This window comes from Octopus sinensis, linkage group LG17 (genome assembly GCF_006345805.1).
Source record: "Octopus sinensis linkage group LG17, ASM634580v1, whole genome shotgun sequence".
NCBI lineage: Eukaryota > Metazoa > Mollusca > Cephalopoda > Octopoda > Octopodidae > Octopus > Octopus sinensis.
This window is the reverse complement of record NC_043013.1, coordinates 45041789-45064023: the sequence shown is the minus strand read 5'-3', so window position 1 is coordinate 45064023 and position 22235 is coordinate 45041789. Positions and strand designations below refer to the sequence as shown.

Genomic DNA, 22235 nt, shown 5'->3' with positions numbered 1-22235 from the left:
AAGAATAAGTCCTGGGGTCGAATTGCTCGACTAAAGGCGGTGCTCCAGCATGGCCACAGTCAAATGACTGAAACAAGTAAAAGAGAGAGTAAAGAGAGTTGTGTCAGTGCTGAGTAAACACACCTGTGCTGCTGGTACACGGAAAGCACCCAGCACACTCTAAGTGGTTGGTGTTAGGAAGGGTATCCAGTTGTAGACACCATACCTCAAGAAAGAGCTGGAACCTGGACAGCTCCTTGTCAAACCGTCCAACCCATGCCAGCATGGGAAGCAGATATCAAATGATAATGATGACATATCACCGCTTAGTTGCCTATTCACCTCGTTTTTTAAGATACAGCATACCCCATTGCATGCTGGTATGTCCACTCATATACTGAAATTAGGAACTCAATGTTCACCTTATACTTTGATGCCTTAGATCAGTGGTTTTCAACCAGGGTTTCGTGGAACCTTAGGGTCCCCGCCAGTACAGTCCAGGGGTTCCGCAAGAAGTTACAAAAATGCTAAAATCGGCAGTAATTTTTAAATTCTCCTGTGCAGATATGTGTGCATAAGACTATTAAATTATTGCACAGGGGTTCCTCGAGCCAGTGAAATGTTTTCTTGGGGTTCCGCTCCAGCAAAAAGGTTGAAAAGCACTGCCTTAGATCAATGGCTCTCAACCATTTTTTGCCTATGGACCCCATTTGATTCCTCTTTTATTCTGATGAATCTCCATGTTAAAAAAAAAATCCTATATTTTTATAATTATTACTCTTTTACCTGTTTCAGTCATGTGACTGCGGCCATGCTGGAGCACCGCCTTTAGTTGAGCAAATTGACCCCAGGACTTATTCTTTGTAAGCCTAGTACATACACACACAATTGTGTATGTATATATGTATTAAGTATGTGTGTGTTAGTGGCCTACCAGTTTGACAGCCAGTGTTGGTTTGTTTGCAGTTCAGTAAAGGAGACCAAAGTAGTACCAGAATTTTTTAAAATTTCCCTAAATTACGTTCTGCTATCTTAACAGAATGAATGGCACATGGGATCCTGTATTTTCCAGTTTACAAAACAAGACATTTAAATACTGAAAATAATTTAGTTCAGTTATCTTCAAACTCAACCATATTACATAATGACCTAATGAGCTGATGAGGAAGTCTCAATGCAGTTACTGAAACTGCTAGAAATGACAGCCAAACCTTTGTTGAATCACACATTTCTGTTTCAAATAAGAGTGCATTTGTTAGTTCTCTATACCCCTAAAATGATGGAACTGTCAAAGTTGACCTGGGGTTATTCAACATTGGCATCATCCTTCCAAATCCTGCAGTATTTCACATGGAATTTTCGGTCCTCTAAAGTTGTCTTGGTGAACAAGTCAACTTACTTTTTTCTAAAAGCCGTAAATTTTGGTCTGAAAAATTCACCTTGTATGTATGCGGCGTAGACAGAGATGATCGAAGGATTCTAGTCGCTTAATATCTTCCACCCTCATTGGCCATGACTCGCTGCCGTAAAGGAGAATCGTTCGCACTAGTGCTTGGTAGATCCGTACTTTGGTGGTGCGTCGGATCTCAGATCTTGACCAGAGTCGTGCACTGAGTTGGTTGAAGGCTTGGTGAGCGAGGTCAATTCGTGTTTTAATGTCAGCCTCACCTTGACCTGTAGCTGTAATGATGGCGCCAAGGTATTTGAAACTCAACTTCTTCAAGAATATCACCATTGAGGACAATGGGTGTTTTGTCTGATGGCATCACTTTGTCTCCAACAATTTGGTGCGACACCAGTGCAGAATCACCTCCCTCCAACAAGTCATCCTAATGAGACGTCTGCATTGGCTGGGTCATGCCCTCTGTCATCAACCAGGAGAATTCATCTACGAAGCAATTGCCCCAGCTCCCCTTCAGGGTTGGCAAAAGCAATGTGGTGGACAACGAAAAACCTGGCTGACGACAGTCAAGGCTAATCTGGAACCCAACCTAGGCCCCCATGTCTACGGCATTCGCCGCTGGAATAAGGAGTGGTTGGAGATCACGCGGTTGTTAGCCTCAAATCGCTAGGCCTGGTCGGCGTTTGTGAGAGATGCAGCATTGAGGATCAATGAAGCCAGCTCAACCCACCCCAGGTGAATACTGTAAGAAGAAGAACTTGTATGTATATCAAAAAATATTGTAATTTGACTGTAAACACACTGTAGTCGAAAGAGAGAGAGAGAGAAAAAAAAAAAGATTATCATAACTCATAGACTTTTTGATCATTAGTCTTCTCAGTCATGACTGAACAACAACAACAAATAGTATTGATCAAGTTCACTTCTCTCTTCATATAAGATCTTCAGGAAATAAACAAAAAAAACAGACAGTATTTATAAAAAGGAAATAATGCATTTATTTAACAGTTTTACAATTAATGGAATGATCAGGGGAGCAGGGAAATTATATGCTTATTTACATTAAGAGCAGAAAAAAAAAAAAAGGGTTTATCAGTCCAAAATAGCAGCTGCAGCAACAGCAGTAGCTGCTGCAATGTCCACTGCAGGTTAATGCCACTGTTGCTACAATTAGTGACTCATTAGGAGGTAATTAAAAAAAAAAAAAAAAAAAAACTGAGCCACACTGCCACATCTCCACCCCCCCTGTACAACAGAGGAGACGGAGTAGTAGGGAGATTTCAATATGAGTTTGCAATGGCATGTGAGCAGCAACGGCAAACATCCTTCCGTTTAATGCAAGGTAAGGTCCTCATCTGAACCAAATACCTTTTATTTGTTGAGATGGGCTGAAGACAAACACGGTCACACACACACACACACATACATACACTTTATATCTATATATACATACACACACGCACGCACATATATAAATCTACATTCATACATGAAAATAGATTTTTTTTTTTAAATACATCAGAGAGAAAAATATATAAGGGACAGTGGAAGAAAGGAGCTCCAAATGTAAGAAGGTACCATATTCTCAACAATGTTGTTATGTACATAAAAACACTTTATCATTTTGAGTATTTTTTTTTGTTTATATATATATTTATGTATTCCAAATTATATACCAACTACAAAGACACACATACATCCTTGCATATAGTATAATGCCTCTTCATGATATGAAAAATAGTTTTACAAGAAAGGGAAGAAAATATTTTGCCTTGGCACAAACACTATATTTTTAGTAAGAGGAAGTGGAACTGTCAATGGCTTTTTGACTTGAGTACAAGATATTTTGTTTAATTCTGGAGGGATGAAAGGCAGTGTTGGCCCTGGCAGGATTTGAATTCAAATCTAAAAGGAAGGTAACTGAAATGAGCTTTTGTTTTTTTTTTTTGTGTGTGTGTGTGTGTGTGTGTTCGTTTTGACTAGTTGCAAGGCCAAGATTTGTATGAGAGGTATGTAGTTGATTGGCAAAAACCCTAGTTTTATTATTAAGTATTGTTTATAAACTCTGGAAGGATTTGGAATTAAAAACAAGACATTTAAATACTGAAAAATAATTTGGTTCAGTTATCTTCAAACTCAACCAAATTACATAACGACCTAATGAGCTGATGAGGAAGTCTCAATGCAGTTACTGTAACCGCTAGAAATGACAGCCAAACCTTTGTCGAATCACACATTTCTGTTTTAAATAAGGGTGCATTTGTTAGTCCTCTATACCTCTAAAATGATGGAACAGTCACGGTTGGAATGATTTAGATAAGTCTAATCAGTCAAAGTTGACCTGGGGTTAAACGACCAACTCAAAGATTTCTAACACAAGCAGGACAAAAGTCCCTGCATTTCATGAGATAGGAGAGAGAAGTATAATCAATTAATATAGAAAGACTGCCCTCATTGATAATGGTTCCTAGCATAGGAACAAGGCCATAAATTTTGACAGGGGTGGTGGTGGTGGTGGTGGTATGGTTGACCGAATCAATCTTAGCAAGCTGTATCTAAATACATCTCTCTTCGAACAAAGGCAAAGTCAACTTCAGAGGGGTTTGAATCCAGAATATAAAAATGGGACCGAGTATTGTAAGATATTTAATTGAACATTGTAATTGCTTCTACTACTGATGGTTACTAAAGATATAGATTTTGAGGAGAGGAAATTGTCATTTTGATCAACCCCAAATCCATGACTATATATTTTATTGACTCGGGGAAAGATGAAAGGCAAAGCTGACAAGATTTGAACCCAGAACCCACCTAAATACTTCAAGGTATATTGTCTGGTGCTCTAAACAATACTGTACTTGCCACTACCCTTAGAATAACAACAACAGAAGATTAAAATCCTAACTATTATTTGTTTTTGTTTTGTTGTGTTAACATCCAACGTAACATTTCAATAATGTTGAAGATTTTATTGGAAAAAATCTAGAGATTAGTAAGCAATGTATTTAAGAATAACCAGGTTCAGGAATGGCAGAATAAACATTGAACTACATAAATTAAGTTAATTACAATACGTAGTTTCAGTGTTCTCCATGATCATTAAAAATAATTATCAGATATAATCATTTCAACTGATTGTATCCCTCCTTTATGGAAAAATATCATCTTCGTCACAACATTATTTATGAGAAACCATTAATTAAAACTGAAGAATTTAATTTACTATTTACACACGCAAAAGAAAATTACAAGTGATCTTTTCTCCATAATATAGGATATTTTCCAACAATCACAGAAAAATAATTAAACTGTCCAAACCCAGAGGAAGACCAGGGAAAAGTAAAACATTTTCCCTTTTTGTAATTATTTAATAAAATATATATTTCCACTTAATTCACAACACAATATAATATTTATGTTATTTACTGATTTTTGTCTCTCTTCTTTCCTTTGTCTACTATTAGACCGGCCTAAAACTTTGACAATTACATGACTAGTGACTTGGTAAAGATAAGTTCAATGGGAATCAAATTAGTTATCTATTTTATGTCCATTTTCCCATGCCAGCATAGGTTGGACAGATTGTAGGTAAATATATTTCAAAATGAATGAAACATATAATTTATTTACTAATAGGTGATAAGTGAAACTGCAAACGGGAGGGAAATAACTTCACGCTTGGACATAATGGGATAGAGGACAACATTAGAAGGCTTTGTCTCTACATTGTTGAAAGTAATTTAAAGGAAGATTTAGCAGTTATTTCTAGCAGGTCGAGTGACTGTAGAAGCTTCACTGTTAGTTCCTCTGAGCCCATATAAATAATTAACTTCACTGCAAATATATGCAAACTTCAGTGGACTCTATATGAAACTCTAATAGTGATTTACTAGTCCAATTAGCTAGACACAAAGTATATTCTACACATATTCGCTCTACAAGAATATGTTGAACAAGATGCTTGTAGGATGAGAATAAGTTTTTACAACATGCAGATGTAAGGATGAAAAAAAGAATGTGTTTAGATGTTAATCTGAGAGGGTGTCATTTACCATGAGTCAGCAGAATCCACCAGGGTTAATATTTACCAAGATATCAGTTAAAGGTTTAACCCTTTAGCATTTAAACCGGCCAAAAGTATTCTGCTTGTTTTATGTTCAAATTGGCCATATCTGGTCTCTTACACCAACCCTACAATATCATCTTAAAAATTAACAGCAACCTCATCAAAATCTCAAAGCTACAAGATAATACGTGATTAGTTCAAAACAATGAGGATGTGAAAGCATTAATTTTGGCAGAATAATGTGAACACTAAAGGGTTAATAGTACAATGGTATTTTACTAAAATTAAATACGAATTTATAATAAATAATTGTGTAGTGTGTGTATAAAGATGTACTGTGTGTGTGTGTGTGTGTGTGTGTGTAAACGATTTAGATCCATCACAAATTGGATCAAGAGTAGAGCAGTATTATAAGACCAGCATCTCAATTAAAACTAATTGTAAGAGATCAAAGAGGCAAGGTAAGACCCAGGATGGATTGGAAAGAAACATGTCTATGGAGGAGAAGTAATCTCTTATACAGCTTCTAATTTAGTAATAATGGGTACCGCTAATTTGCCTCACACATTTTGAGATGAAAGAGACATTACTGATTGATTAATGAATAAATATAATCTGTGCTGATAATTACAGTATGGCTTTTATGTACTCAAGACAGAGGAAGGCAAAAGCTTAGAATGAGAGAGAAATTGAACAGAGATTTTGCATTTGAAAATAAAAATAATTTAGGAGATATGACATAAATGAACAGATATATTTAAGGGAGATATGGGTACATAGCTGAGTGGTTAAGAAGTTTGCTATTCAATCATGAGGCGCTCAATGCACAATCCTGCCACGTAACAAATTGGGTTGGTCTCTTCTATTATTTATGGGTGAAGTTGAGTAGATAGAAACTGTGGTGGAACCCTACTGGATGGACTGTACTTGTATCTAAAAATCAACTTTTGTCACCCACACGGTCATGTTGATTTAACTTGGGGATTAAGTCTAAATTGTATGAGTGACCGTATCATTTAGTCGCTTTGTAACAGAATGTGTAGAGCAGTTTTCTTGATCAAACTGGAATACTTATTTCACTGATAAAAGGTCCATTTAGGGAGATATATTTTTTAATCTTTTAGCATTTAAACTGGGCATAACCAGCCCTAAGATTATGTGTGTTTTATGCTAAAACTGACCAGATCCAACCTCTTACACCTCCCCTACAATGTCATTCTAAAAATATACAATCACATCATCAAAATCCTGAAGTTACAAGATAATTCGTGATTAATCCAAAACAATATGAATATAGAAGCAATAACCTGGACAAAGAGATCTGAATGTTAAGGGGCTAAAACATTGCTGCTTCTCCCACAAAACAAGACAAGGGCATGATACATGATAAAGAGCGATGATGATGGGGCAAAACAGGAGATGAAAAGAAGAAAACAAACCCTATTAAAATTTTAAGTATGTTAGGTTGGTTGGATTAACTCAGTACATTACCAGTACTTATATCAAACCATCCCCAATCCAACCCTAATGAGCAAGGAAAATTAGTTTAATCTTAACTGATGGTTGATGTCGTTTTTGTGTGAAAGTATGGAATGACTGTTAATAAAGAACAAAATATTGATTTATTATGTTAATATTTTGAACGGCATTACCCTGTTGTCTTTCTGTACAAGACTTATTACGTTAATATTGATTAAACTGTAGTAAAAGACAAATTCTCAGGGTCAACACTGACAAGTCTTGAACAGAAATGAAAGTGCATATAATAACTGCTTCTAATTTAGGGATGAGGCCAGTAACTTTGAAGAGAATGGGATTAGTAGATTAAAGCGACCCCAGTATGTGACTGGTACTCTAATTTTATCAAGGCAAAGTAGACCTTGGTGGGATTTGAGCTTAGAACATGAAGAGCCAGAAGAAATACCACAAAATATTCATTCCAATGCTCTAACAACTCTGTCAGCTTGCCATCGTAATAAAGGAAGTAATAATAATAATAATAATCTTTTCAACTATAGGCATAAGGCCTGAAATCTGAGGAGAGTGGCGAGGAAGTGGGGCTAATTGATTACACCGACCCTGTGTTGAACTGGTAGATATATTACTGACCCTGAAATGATGACAAGCAAAGTTGACTTGGCAGAACTTGAACTCAATGTAAAGACAGGAAAAATACTGCTAAGAATTCTGACAGCTTGCCACCTTAATAATAATAATAATAATAATAATCCTTTCTAGTATAGGCACAAGGCCTGAAATTTTGGGGGAGGGGATAAGTTGAGTACATCGACCCCAGGACTCAAGTGGGGCTTATTTTATTGATCTCGGCAGCATCTGAACTCAGAGTGTGAAGACAGACAAAATGTCATTAAGCGTTTTGCCTGGCATCCTAATGATTCTGCCACCTTGCTGCCTTAAATAATAATAATAATATTGGTGGTGATGATTTTTAACATTGGCACACAAGCCAAATTTACTTTTATACTGGAATTGGTGGGGAAAGCTGATCCAATTAACTCAAGTACTGAAGTGGTGCTTATTTTCATTGACCCTAACCCAAGGGATGAAAAGCAAAGCCACCCTCTCAGTATCTGAGCTCAGAACTTAAAGGCACATTAACTAAAGTCATCTAGTCTGGCACTTCATCATTTCCGCCACTCAACAATTTCTTACAAACACAGAGATGCATAGGATGAGGAGGGCATGGCTGGATGAATCGACTCAACTAGGAGTGGAACATATTCCGTTGATTTTGGAAGGATGAAACGTAAAGTCGACCCTGGCAGGATTTCAACAACAGCAACAATGAAACTATTTCTTTTTTGTTTGTTGTTTTGTAAACTAATATTTTTTTTTGTTTTTGTTTGACTAGACATAAAGGCATTTTTATGTTAAGGAAAGATATTGACAGTTGAATGAACCCAATGTATGACTGCTAATAAATTTACCAGCCCTCATAGCTGAAACACTAGAGAGAAAAAGAAGTGTAATGTCAACACCAAACAGAATCTAAAACAAATAAAAAGGTGGAGGGGGGGAGCAAAATACCAAAAACCAAGGGTCGATAGGTATATATTAAGTCAAATACTTTATATCAGCATTCCTGCCAACACCACTGCCCTTCATAATCATTAAATAAGTACATTTACAATTATACATGTGTCTGCGAGTAACATTTTATAATATATGTATATGTGTATATATATATATATATATATATTTATATGTAAGTATGTATCGATATGTTTCTCATATGATGTGCTGTCAGCAAAAAGGCCCGACTGAATGAATCCCTTGGTTTAGAGACAAACATATACTGGGCTCTATAAAACTATATATATATATATATATATATACTTATAGGCTGGCCCAAAAGTAGGTTCACAGTTATTCAATTATCTCTTTTGCATTGATATAACAGTTTAGATCTTAATTATAAAGAAATATGAATCCATTATTCTATGCTAATTTAGTTAATTTTGTCAGGCTCCCTTTTTAGTTGACAGTAAGAGACTACCTTAACCAAGCCTTTCTACAGCGTTGGTTTGGAAGATGGGGCAGCATCGAATGGCCACCACGTTCACCTGACACCAATGGATTTCATTTTTTTGAGGTGTTGTAAAGAACAAGGTTTATGATAAGAATCCCCAAAAACAGTAAATGAATTTAAAAGATTACACATCTGACACATTCACTGAAATTGATGGAGATCGGAAACTGTGCCGCAATGTGTGTCAGTGTTCTGAAAAAGGTTTGAAGAATGTTGCACTGTTGAAAGGGGACATTTTGAGCATCTGAGAGATTAAACATTGTCTGTTTAAGATGTGAATAAACAATATGATTTTAAGACAGAAATTTAAATGTAATAAGATTTTTTTAAAAGAAATTTAAAGTGCCTATGTGATAATTGTAAACCTACTTTTGGGCCACCCTGTATATATAGATCAGTGGTTTTCAACCAGGGTTTCCCCGAACCTTAGGGTCCCGCCAGTACAGTCCAAGGGTTCCGCAAGAAGTTACAAAACTGCTAAAATCGGCAGTAATTTTTAATTCTCCTGTGCAGATATGTGTGCATAAAACTATTAAATTATTGCACAGGGTTCCTCGAGCCAGTGGAATGTTCCCTTGGGGTTCCGCTCCAGCAAAAAGTTTGAAAAGCACTGATATAGATACACACACACACACTCAATATACTATATATATATATATATATAGTATGTATATATACTTATCTTTTGAGAGAAAATGCACGACTGGTAAAATAGCAGTTTACACTAAATGAATGAATGAGTTGTAGTAGTTTTTTACTGCAATGTGTAAGTCTTGTGCAATGCGTTTTGTTTGGAAAGAAGGGAGGGAGGGGGGAAGACAGCAGCTTGTTAAAACAGATAGAAGAGAAGGAAAAAGAAAATAACTATTAAAGAGGCAACTGAGAGAAAAAAAAAATACAAAACAAAACAAAACAAAAACAAAAAACAACAACATGCAAACACACAAATAAATAAATAAACATAAATATAAAAATGTGCGTGTGTGTGTGTGTGTGTGTGTGTGAATTGAAGAGAAACAACTTTTTTTTGTTTTGTTCTGATGACCACCTCTTCGGGGTGGCAAGCCTGAAGAGACGGTTTCCATCAATGAACACCAAACACATTCATGCTTGCATGTGCGCGTGCTCACACACACAGGGATGTGGACATACAGATACATACAGACAATATAGTTATGAAATTGTTCTCCACCTAATTCTCCCAAGAAACAAGATACAGTGAACCATTTCTCAGACAATTTTTTTCTCTTTCTTTTATGTGTCTTTTTTTTTTTCCTTTTTTTCATTCGTACAAATACTTTTTTTTCCCCCCATAGTTGTTCATACTTCACATCTTTTTTCCATTATTAGCTTTTGTTTTTCCTTACTTTCTTTTGTATTTGTCTAAACAAGTAATCGAACAAACCATTTGCACATTTCTCCACAAATGCAAACTGTCGTGACAGGACAAAGGGAGAGGGAGAGATGTAATATGTTAATGCATGTATATGCACACACACACACACATGTTCAGACGAGGTGAAGGGGAGTTTAGGAAAAAAAAAGAAAAAAAAAACACAAATAACAACCAACTTTGCATGGGTATTAGGGATCTCCGGAGAATTTTTCAACCACTTCTTGAATTTTCTTCACACACTCAGCACTAACATTCATCAAGTCAAATTTGAAAAAACCCTTCTCCACCAAACAGTTAGTGTCCTCAGCTGCCAAACAGGCAACTTTTTGAACCAAGTCCCTGTCTTTCGAAGAATTCACAACGTTCATTATGCCCCAGAGGATTCTCACAGTGAAACCATTTGGCGAGACCTCCTCCAGTTCCTCGTGTGTAAGATCTTCCTGTTCAGATAAGGAATCTCCAATTACTTGTTCTTTGCTGTCCCTATCCGGAGACTCTTCAGAACTGAGTCTAGCAGTGCTTTTGTCTTTAGTGCTGCTCATTCGGGTCTTTTCTTTATCGCTGCCCTCTGAGTGGTCAGCTACGTTTGGTTCAGTTTTCACAACTGGCTTACTGTTACTTGATTTTACACTTTCAATATCCTTCTTCAAACTTCGGCTTTCGGAGACACCAGTTTCTATTTTCTCTTTCTTCACAATAGATTTGCTGGCTTTATCCCTAAATTCCTTACTTTTAGAGTCCCTTTCTTTATTTTCTTTCATTTTCATTTCTTTCGATGACTTCACGTCTTTGGTTGCTTTCAAATTGTCCTTAGACACTTTGTCGTATTTTTTCTCTTTGGAAACATTTTCCGAAGCTACTGGATTGTCTCGACTAATTTCCGGAGACTTCATTTCTTTCTCTTCCTTAGAGTGTTTAAGATCTTTACCTTCCTTCGGAGATTTCACACTGTCCTTGGGAGTTTCTTTGGAATCTTTTGGTGATTTCGTATTTTTACTCTCTGATTTTGCTGATTTATCCTTCATTTCTTTCGGCGACTTCATCCCTTTTCCATCCCTGGGAGTTTTATTTTCTTTGCCATCTTTCAGAATCTTGCCGTCCTTATTCTCTTTCAGACTTTTACTCTCTTTACTCTCTTTACTGCGGTTATCCTTGCCAATTTCTTTCGCTTTAGCATCTTTCTCTTTGCTGCTCTTATCCTTTTCCTCTTTGTGAGATTTCGTTTTCTCTTTATTCTCCTTCTTAATCTTATCCTTAGACTCCTGATGCAACTTGATCTCCTTCCCTTTCACATCTTTCCCATCTCGCTCCTTGCTCTCTTTCACCTTCTTCTCTTCACGTGAACTCTTCTCTTTCTCTTTACCCTCTTTCTTTGATCGATCTTTCTCTTTTTTACTCTCCTTCTCCTTGCTCTCTTTCTTCTCCTCCTTCGCGTGATCTTTCGAACCGTCTTTCTTGTCTTCTTTCTGAGATTTTGTCTTTTTGTTCTCCCCGTCATAGTCAGAGCTGCCCGGAGCCGACTTTCTCTTCTCGCTGGAGCCTGCGTCGCTCTTGGATTTCGAACTTGACTTGTGGGAACTTGAGGATTTGCTCACTGACTTATTTGACGATGAATCTTTGTGGCTCTCTGGTGAAGTTAACACTGAACTGCTGCATGAGTTGAACGGATGGTCATCATCAAAATCGTCACCAGCCTCATATGACGACAACAGTTTCGATGACTTCATACAATCTGTAGTTGATGGTGAACTGGGGTTACTGAGGTCACTGAAATCAGTCAAGCTGCTGGCCTTCTCACTTTTGATCTGCTGACTTTTAAAACTCTCTTCCTTGCTGCTCACTGGTAGAAGTTTCTCTTTCTCACTCTTCTTATCCCTTTCCTTCCCCGTGTACAGCTTGTCTTTACTCCGGTGCTTCTTGTCTTTCTCTTTGTTTTTCTGTCGATCTTTATGCTTGTCTTTCGACTTCTCCTTCGACGAAGTGTCTTTGCTGTCATTGTGTTTCTCTTTAACTTTGCCTTCTCCCAGGTTAATACTGAGTTTAATCTTTTTCCGTTCGCCTTCTTCATTACTGGAAGACTCTAAAGGCCGTTTTGATGAGGATTCTTTCGGAGACATTTTATCTTTAATTGACTTAGTTTCTTTCGAAGCAACACCGCTGGTTATCATCTTTTGCTTCAGTTTAGTCTGAAAATAAAATCAAGAACATCATATACAGCAGATATTTAATAGCCAAATAGGTTAGAAACATCCAATGTGTTTGTGTGTGTGTGCACATGTATATATTTTTTGTTTATTTAGAATTACAAAAAACATGTTGGAAGTGTATGGAGCATAACATCTTTTGTCATATATAAATGTGATGACATATCTAGACCTCAAGTTTTCATGCAATCACCTTATGGTCAGCTATATTCATTAACAGATTGTGAAGAAATTAGATCTGCTGACAAGTACAGCCAAATATAACATTGATGGCATGAAACCTTCAGGTCAAGATATATAATCCTGACTACCTTACACACACACACACACACACACACATAGTGGTTAGAATGTTAGGCTCATGATTGTGAATTCAATTCTTGGATCTGGCAGCACGCTGTGTTTTCATTCATTTTACATTGCCCCAGTCAACCTGCTGTAACCGAGTACCAGAGACAGCAAAAAACTGGTGTCCTCTTCAAGGAGCTTTGCATTCCCAATCCCTTAAATGCCTTAGAGAATGGGATAAGCTCCAACCTAATAAACCTGAATACTTGAGATAGACTTTTACACTTTGCATGTACACACATACACAGAAATATTCAACAGTGAAATGAAGACCAACATTTGTTTTTTAAACACATTGCAAAGGAATAATTATCATTAATAAAAATCAACAACAATGGCTATAAGTGTTTTGCCATAGAAACTTCCAAACCATCATATTAATATGATGGTGTTGTTATTGTTTCAATCTTACCTGGGTTAGTATTGAACTTGCAGATATGAAGGGCTGCACTGGAATTTATTGCTCGTTCTCTCATCTCTGGTTAATTAATAAAGCACTCAACAGTCAGGTAGGAGTGATACCTATTTTGTAGTTTGTAGTTAGGCAAGCAAACCTAACATGTCTGCTGCCGTAACACAATGGCTGTTCAAGTTAATGAGGGAACATATACAAATGATTACTTGATGTGCTAGAAATGGCAGTTAAATTTCCCTCAAATCACACCCTACCGTTCAGAAAAGAAAAAGAATGCCATATTGGCTAACATAGTTGAAAGAACACTGCTTGAAATGAGACAGCCGTGGATAAAATGCCCTTGACAGATTTGCTCAGTTAGGGAAACTTGGGGCTAAACAATACAATGATTGTTTCAGAGTCTTGAAGAATTCAAAGGCAAAATGTATGGCATCACAGTTTCTATAAACTTGATGAAATGTGATAGAGTAGCGTTGTGCATACAGCACAAAATACTTGTCTAAATGAGATCGCAGGTTAAAAAAACACATTCTTTGGGGTTAATGCTGTCTTAAGACATCACCTACCTTAGCAGACCCGTTGGATTTAATTGGTTTCATATCCTGTCTAATGGGTAGAAATTGGGTGGGAGGCGCCGCCTGAAAGCAGAAACACTAAAAAAACTGAGTGTTTACAAGACTCAATTAAGTGGAAGAGGATGGGTATCTCACTGATTACTAACAGATAGACCAAATAGAGAGGTTTACATCTGGCCGAAATGCTAATGATATACCTGACTGGGGTGAGGTTGGAGGAGGGGTGGGGAGGGTCTTTTTGACTATTTGTATCGTGTTGACAGTACTGCATTGTGTTCCTGGCAGACTCATAACTACAGGTGGTCCAATTTCCATAGCAGTAAATAAGTACGATATAGAACTGCAGTTTCGCCATAGCAACGTTGTATAATTGAAAAAAAGTGTTTCATTAACATTCCTGGTTGAACAGGGGGAGGAGAATGATAGAAATCCATTCACGTGTATCCATCCTTCAACCACTACAGGTCAGTCAGCAGCGATGCCTCAATTATCCAATTTTTATATATATTAAAACTCTTAATTGCTTTAAATCCTCTAGTTTATATGTCATCCCTGGTTACAATGTTTACACCCACTTTGATACTCCTTCATATAAGCCATGGGTATCTCTACAGGGTCACTCAGCCTGTTGAGGGTTGATTTAGAATTAATCAAAGCTAATCTCTGTGTTAAATTAAGATTGACCAACCAGCATTATATCCAACTCTTCCTTCTTTAGTCACGGAAGGTACTCTGAATTCTCTGCAACATATCTGAATTGAGAAAGTCATATTTGATAATATAGTCACAAATAAAATCTCTGAAAAGATGGGATGATCATAGCTAGAATGCTTTGTTCATAGGTCTACTCGACCAGGAGTGATCTGGGACTAAACAGCACTTATTTCTCAATTTAAATATTTAGCAGAGTATTCAGAGTATCTTCCATGACTAAAGACAGAAAAGGTGGACATGATGCTTGTCGGTCAATCACAGTTTAACAAGGAGATTAGCATTGATTAACTCAAGATAAATCCTTGTTCTAAAAGCATTAGTTCGATTAAGTTCAAGATGGACATCAAATGCATCCCTTTCACCAGCACAAGAGATACGAGGCGTTGTGCCACTTCTTCAAAATAACTAATAAAACAAATCCAAATGTCACAATAGCCACATAAATCTAGAACACTGAAAAAATCCTGAAGTTACTACCTTTCAAAATATCTCATATATCTGTTGCAAATTTTTGATAACAATGAAATATTCCAGATTAAACTTGAAGAACTTCCTCTATCCATAGAACAAAATCTTAGCCCTAAACAAACTACACAGAAAGGGAGAAAAGACAAGTGCCTTTTTTTTTTCTTTGCTTTCCCTTTATTTATACTTACTGCTCCAGCTTTGAATAGTTTCTCTTTGAATTCTTCAGTGGGGTTTTGAAAAGTTAATTTCTCACATCGTGAATTATTTACTGCTGGGCCGCCTAAACCTTGTAGAAACAGATCATACTCAAACCGGATCTTTTTTGGCTCTTCTTTGTTTTTAAAATAAAGTTCCACTGGTAATAAAAAGCCAGCATAACCTGATTCTGTCACCTGGAATGGAGCTTCTTTAACAACTAGAAAGAAGAAAAAAAAGTAAAGAAAAAAAAGTAAAAAAAAAACCTTTGAATACACTGAGATAAAACAAAGAAATTTACAAACAAATAAATAATATAAAATTTTCTCTAAGAAAGAATACAGTTTCAGAGAAGATATACTGTGCTGAACTATTATAGGAAGGAATCAGTAGACTGTTGAATATAATAAAAGTATGAAAAAAATGTGAGTTGAGAATGTGGTGACACAGAGAGAATAAATAAGTAACCAAGCAAGTTCTTAGAAAAGAAACGAAAGTTTATAGTTATGGCAGAAACAAAGGCAGAATAGAGCTTAATGTGAAAAGAAGAACTTTGTGTAAATAAGGTTGGCTTATCACTGGAAGTGCAGAAAGGACAATGCTTGACTATGGACATAAAACTGACAAGGGATCTGAAATCTGGAGAGGGTAGAAAGTAGTGAAACAAACTTCATTATCATCATCTTTCTACGTCCGTTTTCCATGCTGGTATGAATCAGACCAGTTTGATAGGATCTAGAGATCCACCAGCCCTCGTTCACACGCACCTTTGTGTTGGGGGTCATCTTTACTTTGTTATCTCCCCTACTTTCCCTCTCATGTGTGACCCTTCTGTCTGAGTCAGTCACCATGATAGATCGGTAACCACTACACATTTTTTTTTCCTCTCCTTGTTTCTTTCTGTGGAAGAGCATAGGCTCGAAACGTAAAAGACTTTTTCTATTCCTGAGTGTTATACTAATACATCTGTTTGTTTTGTACACCACCTGTCTTCGTCTTTTGTTTTTTTTGTAAACTCTCTATATATCTTGCTCCAACTCTTCATTTTGCGCATTATTTCTACAGTTGAATGTCCATCTTTTCCTTTGTTAGATGAGATATCCTGAGATCACTTTTCACTGCCACATCCATAACCTTCCTTGGTTTCCCTCTTCCACAAACACCGTTCACTTTTGAACACTAAGTACTTGCTTATACAGCTGCCATCTACCCACATCATGTGCCCATACCATCACAATTTCCTCTCTTTACATGCTACTTAATCTACTTATTCCCAGTTTGACTTTCAGTCCAGTTCACCATTCATGCATGGCATATCTAGTGAAGCAGACTTGTCTCATTTCTTTCTAGTCATTGCAGAGCCTTCACATTTAAGGCCCGTGTCTCACTGCCATGCAGCAATATACTTTATACACAAGTGTCATACAAGCTGTCCCTAACCTTGAAGGAGAAGACCACTGTTGCCAGCAAAGATAATAACTCCCTGAACTTTCTCCAAACTGTTCTTATACAGCATTCTCATCGTTTAACGTCTGCTTTCCATGCTAGCATGAGATGGATGATTTGACTGAGGACTGGCGAACCAGATGGCTGCACCAGGCTCCAATCTGATCTGGCAGAGTTTCTACAGCTGGATGCTTTTCCTAACGCCAACCACTTTGAGAGTGTAGTGGGTGCTTTTACGTGCCACTGGCACAAGGGCCAGTCAGGTGGTACTGACAACGGCCACACTCAAACGGTGCTTTTTATGTGCCACCTGCACAGGAGCCGATCCAGTGACACTGGCAACGATCATGCTCGACAAATTTTCAAAACACTAGTTTACCTCTGCTGGTAACAAAGGACTTCTCACACAGAGTGAAAGGTACACTGTATGACACGTGTATGAACAGCCATGCTACACAGCAGTTAAACATGGGCTGTGACTGCTGAGGACATGCGTAAGCTTGCAAGAAATGAAGCTAGTATGCTTCGCTAGATCTGTAATGTCAGTGTGCATACACGACAGAGTGTAAGTGCCCTGAGAGAAAAGCTGGACATAAGAAGCATCAGATGTGGTGTGCAAGAGAGGTGACTGCACTGGTATGGTCATGTGTTGCGTATGGATGAGGACAGTTGCATGAGGAAGTGCCATTCCCTAGTCCTGTCATAAACAAGTTCTCTAGTGTCAGCACTCTGATAAATGTAACCAGTGCATTCTGTAAAGTGGCTTGTGGTATGAAAAAGATCCAGTTATGGAAAATACAAGTGGAACATGAACTCCACATGCTGCATTGCAGGGTACCCATCTATGAAGGTAATGATTTCAAATAAAAATCACACCTGCGTACTTTTGGTAGCACGTCAAAATATATATATATAGCCTACACAGTAGACATAACACTAAAGCAGATTGGTTTGGTCTGTTACTTGTGAGTGCAAGATTATGTATATCCTAACGACCCAACCAACTCACGCCATTATGGAAATATGGATATAAAAACTAAAAGAAGCCCATCATGCGGTTCAGCAGAATAGACCAACAGAATAAGTACCAGGCTTAAAAATATAAGTCTTAGGGTCAGTTTGTTCGACTGAAACCTTCAAATCAGTGCTGCAGCATGGCTAGTCAAATGAATGAAACAAGATAAAAGATATATGTACACGTAAATGTTGAACAATGAGAACGCGGGTGGATAAAATATTTTTATTCATGCATTGAGGTTACCATTGGTTTCATGCTATGAAAAATATCTTAATATTTTAACAATTTTTCAAACCAATCACATAGAGGAATGAATGGTGTTCATCTCCAACCATAGGATTCTTGGTTCAGCCTCAGGTTAACTGATTACACCCCTTAAACCCTTTAGCATTTAAACCGGCCAGAAGTATTCTACCTGTTTTATGTTCAAACTGGCCAGATCTGGTCTCTCACACCAGCCCTACAATATCGATTAAAAAATTAACAGCTACCTCATCAAAATCTCATAGCTACAAGATAATGCCTGATTAGTTCAAGGCAATGTGGATAAAAAAGGATTAATTTTGGCAGAATAATGCGAACACTAAAGGGTTAAAGCCTGTGCTCTATCATGGCAGCACAGTTAAACTCCTATCATATTTTGGGGGTCAAGGGAGCTTATGATATTTGTTATACAAGAGCATCTGAAACAGTGTTTCGAAATGTCTTTTTCTAATAATTTTATTTCAAACTGCCATCAATATTATTGAAATTTATTTTCATCCTACCAATGTCCAAACTTATAACAATGTACAACTGTGTGTTGTGTCTTGGGAGAATTATTAAAGGGTAAAAACTCCCTTCAGTCATGAATGACCATGGGATTGCACCTAGAAAGTTTCCCCCTACCAAAGCACAAGTCTAGGCAAAGTTGTTTATGGAAGGCCAGCAGTCGCCCATGCACACCAGCCTCCCCTCTCCATGCTACTGATGTTTCCCAAGGGAAAGGCAAAGGGGCCAATACAGCTTGGCACCAGTGACATTGCAACTCATTTCCTATAGCTGAGTGAACTGGAGCAATGTGAAATAAGTGTCTTGCTCAAGAACATAACACATGCACAGGTTCAATCCTACTTCTTTCTTGTTGGTCAAATAGTTAAATATGTAACCAACTAACCAATCAATCATTTACTTAATGTGATCGTTAAACAGTCAAACCAGCACATTAAACAAACAATTGATTAGTTAGTTATTCTTTCACTTGTTTCAGTCATTTGACTGTGGCCATGCTGGAGCACTGCCTTTACTCAACCAAATCAACCCCAGGACTTATTCTTTGTAAGCCTAGTACTTATTCCATCGGTCTCTCTTTTGCGGAACCGCTAAGTTATGGGGACATAAACACACCAGCATCGGTTGTCAAGCAATGTGGGGGGGGGGGGTGACAAACACAGACACACACACACACATATATATATATATGCATGTACATATATATGATGGGCTTCTTCCAGTTTCCATCTACAAAATCCACTCACAAGGCTTTGGTCGGCCTGAGGCTATAGCAGAAGACACTTGCCCAAGGTGCCATGCAGTGGGGCTGAACCCAGAACCATGTGGTTGGTAAACAAAGCTACTTACTACACAACCCAGATAATTTTACCAATTAACTAACAAGAAAGAAGAGGAACTGAACCTATGTGTGTGTGTGTTATTATTATTGGTGTAATGACTCTCCCAAAACACAACAAAATTTGTTTCAACACACAATTCATATCAACAATCTTGCAAGCCAAATTCAAAAACAAAATATGACTATGTGGTTACAAAGTTCACTTTGGAACCATGTTGTTTTAATTTCTTTCTCAGAGCATGATACCCTGAGATGGAAGCACTCCGTCGGTTACGACGATGAGGATTCCGGTTGATCCGAATCAACGGAACAGCCTGCTCGTGAAATTAACGCGTAAGTGGCTGAGCACTCCACAGACACATGTACCCTTAACGTAGTTCTCGGGGATATTCAGCGTGACACAGAGAGTGACAAGGCCGGCCCCTTGAAATACAGGTACAACAGAAACAGGAAGTAAGAGTGAGAGAAAAAGTTGTGGTGAAAGAGTACAGCAGGGATCACCACCATCCCCTGCCGGAGCCTCGTGGAGCTTTAGGTGTTTTCGCTCAATAAACACTCACAACGCCCGGTCTGGGAATCGAAACCGCGATCCTATGACCGCGAGTCCGCTGCCCTAACCACTGGGCCATTGCACCTCCACTCGATACCCTGAGAAAGCATCTTCGATGATAGATTCTAGTTGAGGAGGATACAGTCACTTAGATAGATCAGTTTTTGACTGGTACTTAATTTTAATGACACACATGAGAATGCAAGTAGATAGGTTAAAAATGATATGTTAAAAAATGCACTTTACCTCGTCTTGGCTTCTGAAAACTCTCGTGTAAATGAAAAATAACTTTATCAACAAAATGATGAATGGGACTGTCGTTCTGTCCTCGGACAAATACTGTCCAGTCATGAGTGAATCCATTCGGAGTAACTTTCTTCCGTAGACTGGCTTGGTGACCAATTTCAACCTTCACCTGGACTAAATTATTCTAGAAAAACAAGAAAGAAAAAAAAAAAAGGCATTTGTAGAAGTATTAAATTATGTTCAGGTAAAGACAAGTGTCATTAATCAATAAGATTTTATGGCTAAAAACAAACATCTTAACAGTGGTGGGCTACGAAACCCAAGGCGACTCTAAAGTCAATACACAACCATATTTGTATTACATAAACTGGGTTCTACCAGGGGAGGAGATGAATCTACAGTTCTGAATAAATGCTAAATCTCTCTATGTATAAATGGCAAAATGTCGGTGTGTGTGTCCTTTATACGAATCCACAATTTTTCAGTTAGAGGGCTCACACTTTCTATGGTCATTCAAAACCGTCCAAGGGTGGTCGTGCACATCTTTACATTTCCCCAGTCACCCAACAAAGCCATTAAAAAAATCAATAGAAGTGACTTTTTTGTGAATTTTCTATCCAAAATCCAATCAAAATGCCCGAAACTTGATACGCCAATTGAATGCCAGCTAGCTGTATATGATTGGTCGGAGATTTGGACAGTACTCGCATGACGCACACAGCTGTATATACATGCACTAGCACTATGATCCGGCATTGCTGGGTCATAGTGCTAGTCTTATATAAAAGTGAATGTATCATATGTCTGAGTTGTAGGCCATAGTTGTGCCCCACAGTAACACAGTTTTTGCATTGAGGCACATGTTTTTAAGGAGTAGGTCATCGACAAATGTAACTTTTACTAATCTCTGTGATAAACACAAGCAATCAATTGATTATATGAAGACTTCATATAATCATCATCATTTAACATCCATTTTCGATGCCAGTATCGGTTGAATAGTTTGGTAGAATTCAGCAAGCTGCTGAGCCGAGTTCCGGTGTCAGCTTTGGCAGGGTTTCTATGACTGGGCACTCTTCCTAACACCAACCAATTTACAGTATGCATTAAGTGCTTGTTTTTTTTTTCATGCCTTAGCAACAGTGCTGTTGCCAGATAATTTGCAAGACAGAAGAACAAGGAAGTAAGGAAAGGAAAAACACAATGGAATAAATTGTTTTAGAGAAGTCTAAGAGGAGAACTTTGAGATAGAAACCTTCAGGGAGAGGAAAAAAAATACTTATTAAAGTACTAAGATAAAAAATAGGGTAAATATTTCCTCCATCAGTGAAGAAGACTCTGCCTGAAATGCTAAACTTTTCTTCTTCATGGCATAAAATTAATTCCACTCTCAGATATCTGTTTTACTATTTGCCAACACTGAATACCTTTGAATTCAACTGTTTTGTTATTATTATTATTATTAAGGTGGTGAGCTGGCAAAATTCTTAGCATGCTGGACGAAATGCTGCTAAGCATTTCGTGTGTCTTTACATTCTTAGTTCAAATTCTGCTGAGGTCAACTTTACCTTTCATCCTTTCGGGGTTGATAAATTAGGTACCAGTTATGCACTGGGGTCAATGTAACGACTAGTCCCATTCCCCATCAATTTCGAGCCTTGTGCTTTCTGTAGAAAGGATTACTATTATTATTATTTAGTTAAAACAGGAGGCAGGCCAGTGTCTATAGGACCCTTCAGGCTATCCTGTATTAACAAAAAGGATTAGTTGGTTAAGGCTGAAAACAGTCGATGCTCAAAACATTGGGGGAGAAAATGAGAGTAAGGAAATTGGTGTTGTTTAGCCATGGGTCAACTTTCAACAGACAGATCTATGAAAAAAAGCATTTCGGACATGACCACCACTTTATTTTCAGACAAGACAGTGAATCCAGAACTGCAGTAAGACTGTAGGGTTAGATTTTAGGGAAATTTAACTGATATTTCTACCAGGTTAAGCAATCACACAAAGGTTCCTTGTTCATTCTACAGAATGGTGGAATTCTTGTTTAA

General features: G+C 37.6%; 1 protein-coding gene and 1 long non-coding RNA gene across 3 annotated transcripts in view; both read right to left on the bottom strand.

Moving 5' to 3' along the window:
• Positions 1 to 7992: 7992 nt before the first annotated feature.
• On the bottom strand, positions 7993 to 9916 carry LOC118766788. The gene is made up of 2 exons (XR_005002703.1): positions 9642 to 9916; positions 7993 to 8803 (listed from the first exon to the last, which is right to left on the bottom strand). It is a non-coding gene; the product is annotated as an uncharacterized LOC118766788 (long non-coding RNA).
• A 344-nt stretch (positions 9917 to 10260) lies between these two features.
• LOC115220932 (protein AF-9-like) overlaps positions 10261 to 22235 on the bottom strand; it is a 30647-nt gene continuing 18672 nt past the window's right edge. Inside the window, exons 2-5 of one of the 2 annotated variants that reach the window (XM_029791131.2) lie at positions 20185 to 20368; positions 15306 to 15532; positions 13927 to 14013; positions 10261 to 12579 (exon numbers count right to left, since the gene is read on the bottom strand). In XM_029791131.2, coding sequence (XP_029646991.1) covers positions 10582 to 12579; positions 13927 to 14013; positions 15306 to 15532; positions 20185 to 20368 — 2496 coding nt within the window. In that variant the 3' untranslated portion in view covers positions 10261 to 10581. The remainder of the gene's footprint in view (positions 12580 to 13926; positions 14014 to 15305; positions 15533 to 20184; positions 20369 to 22235) is intronic. The other variant, XM_029791132.2, reaches the window with a different exon arrangement.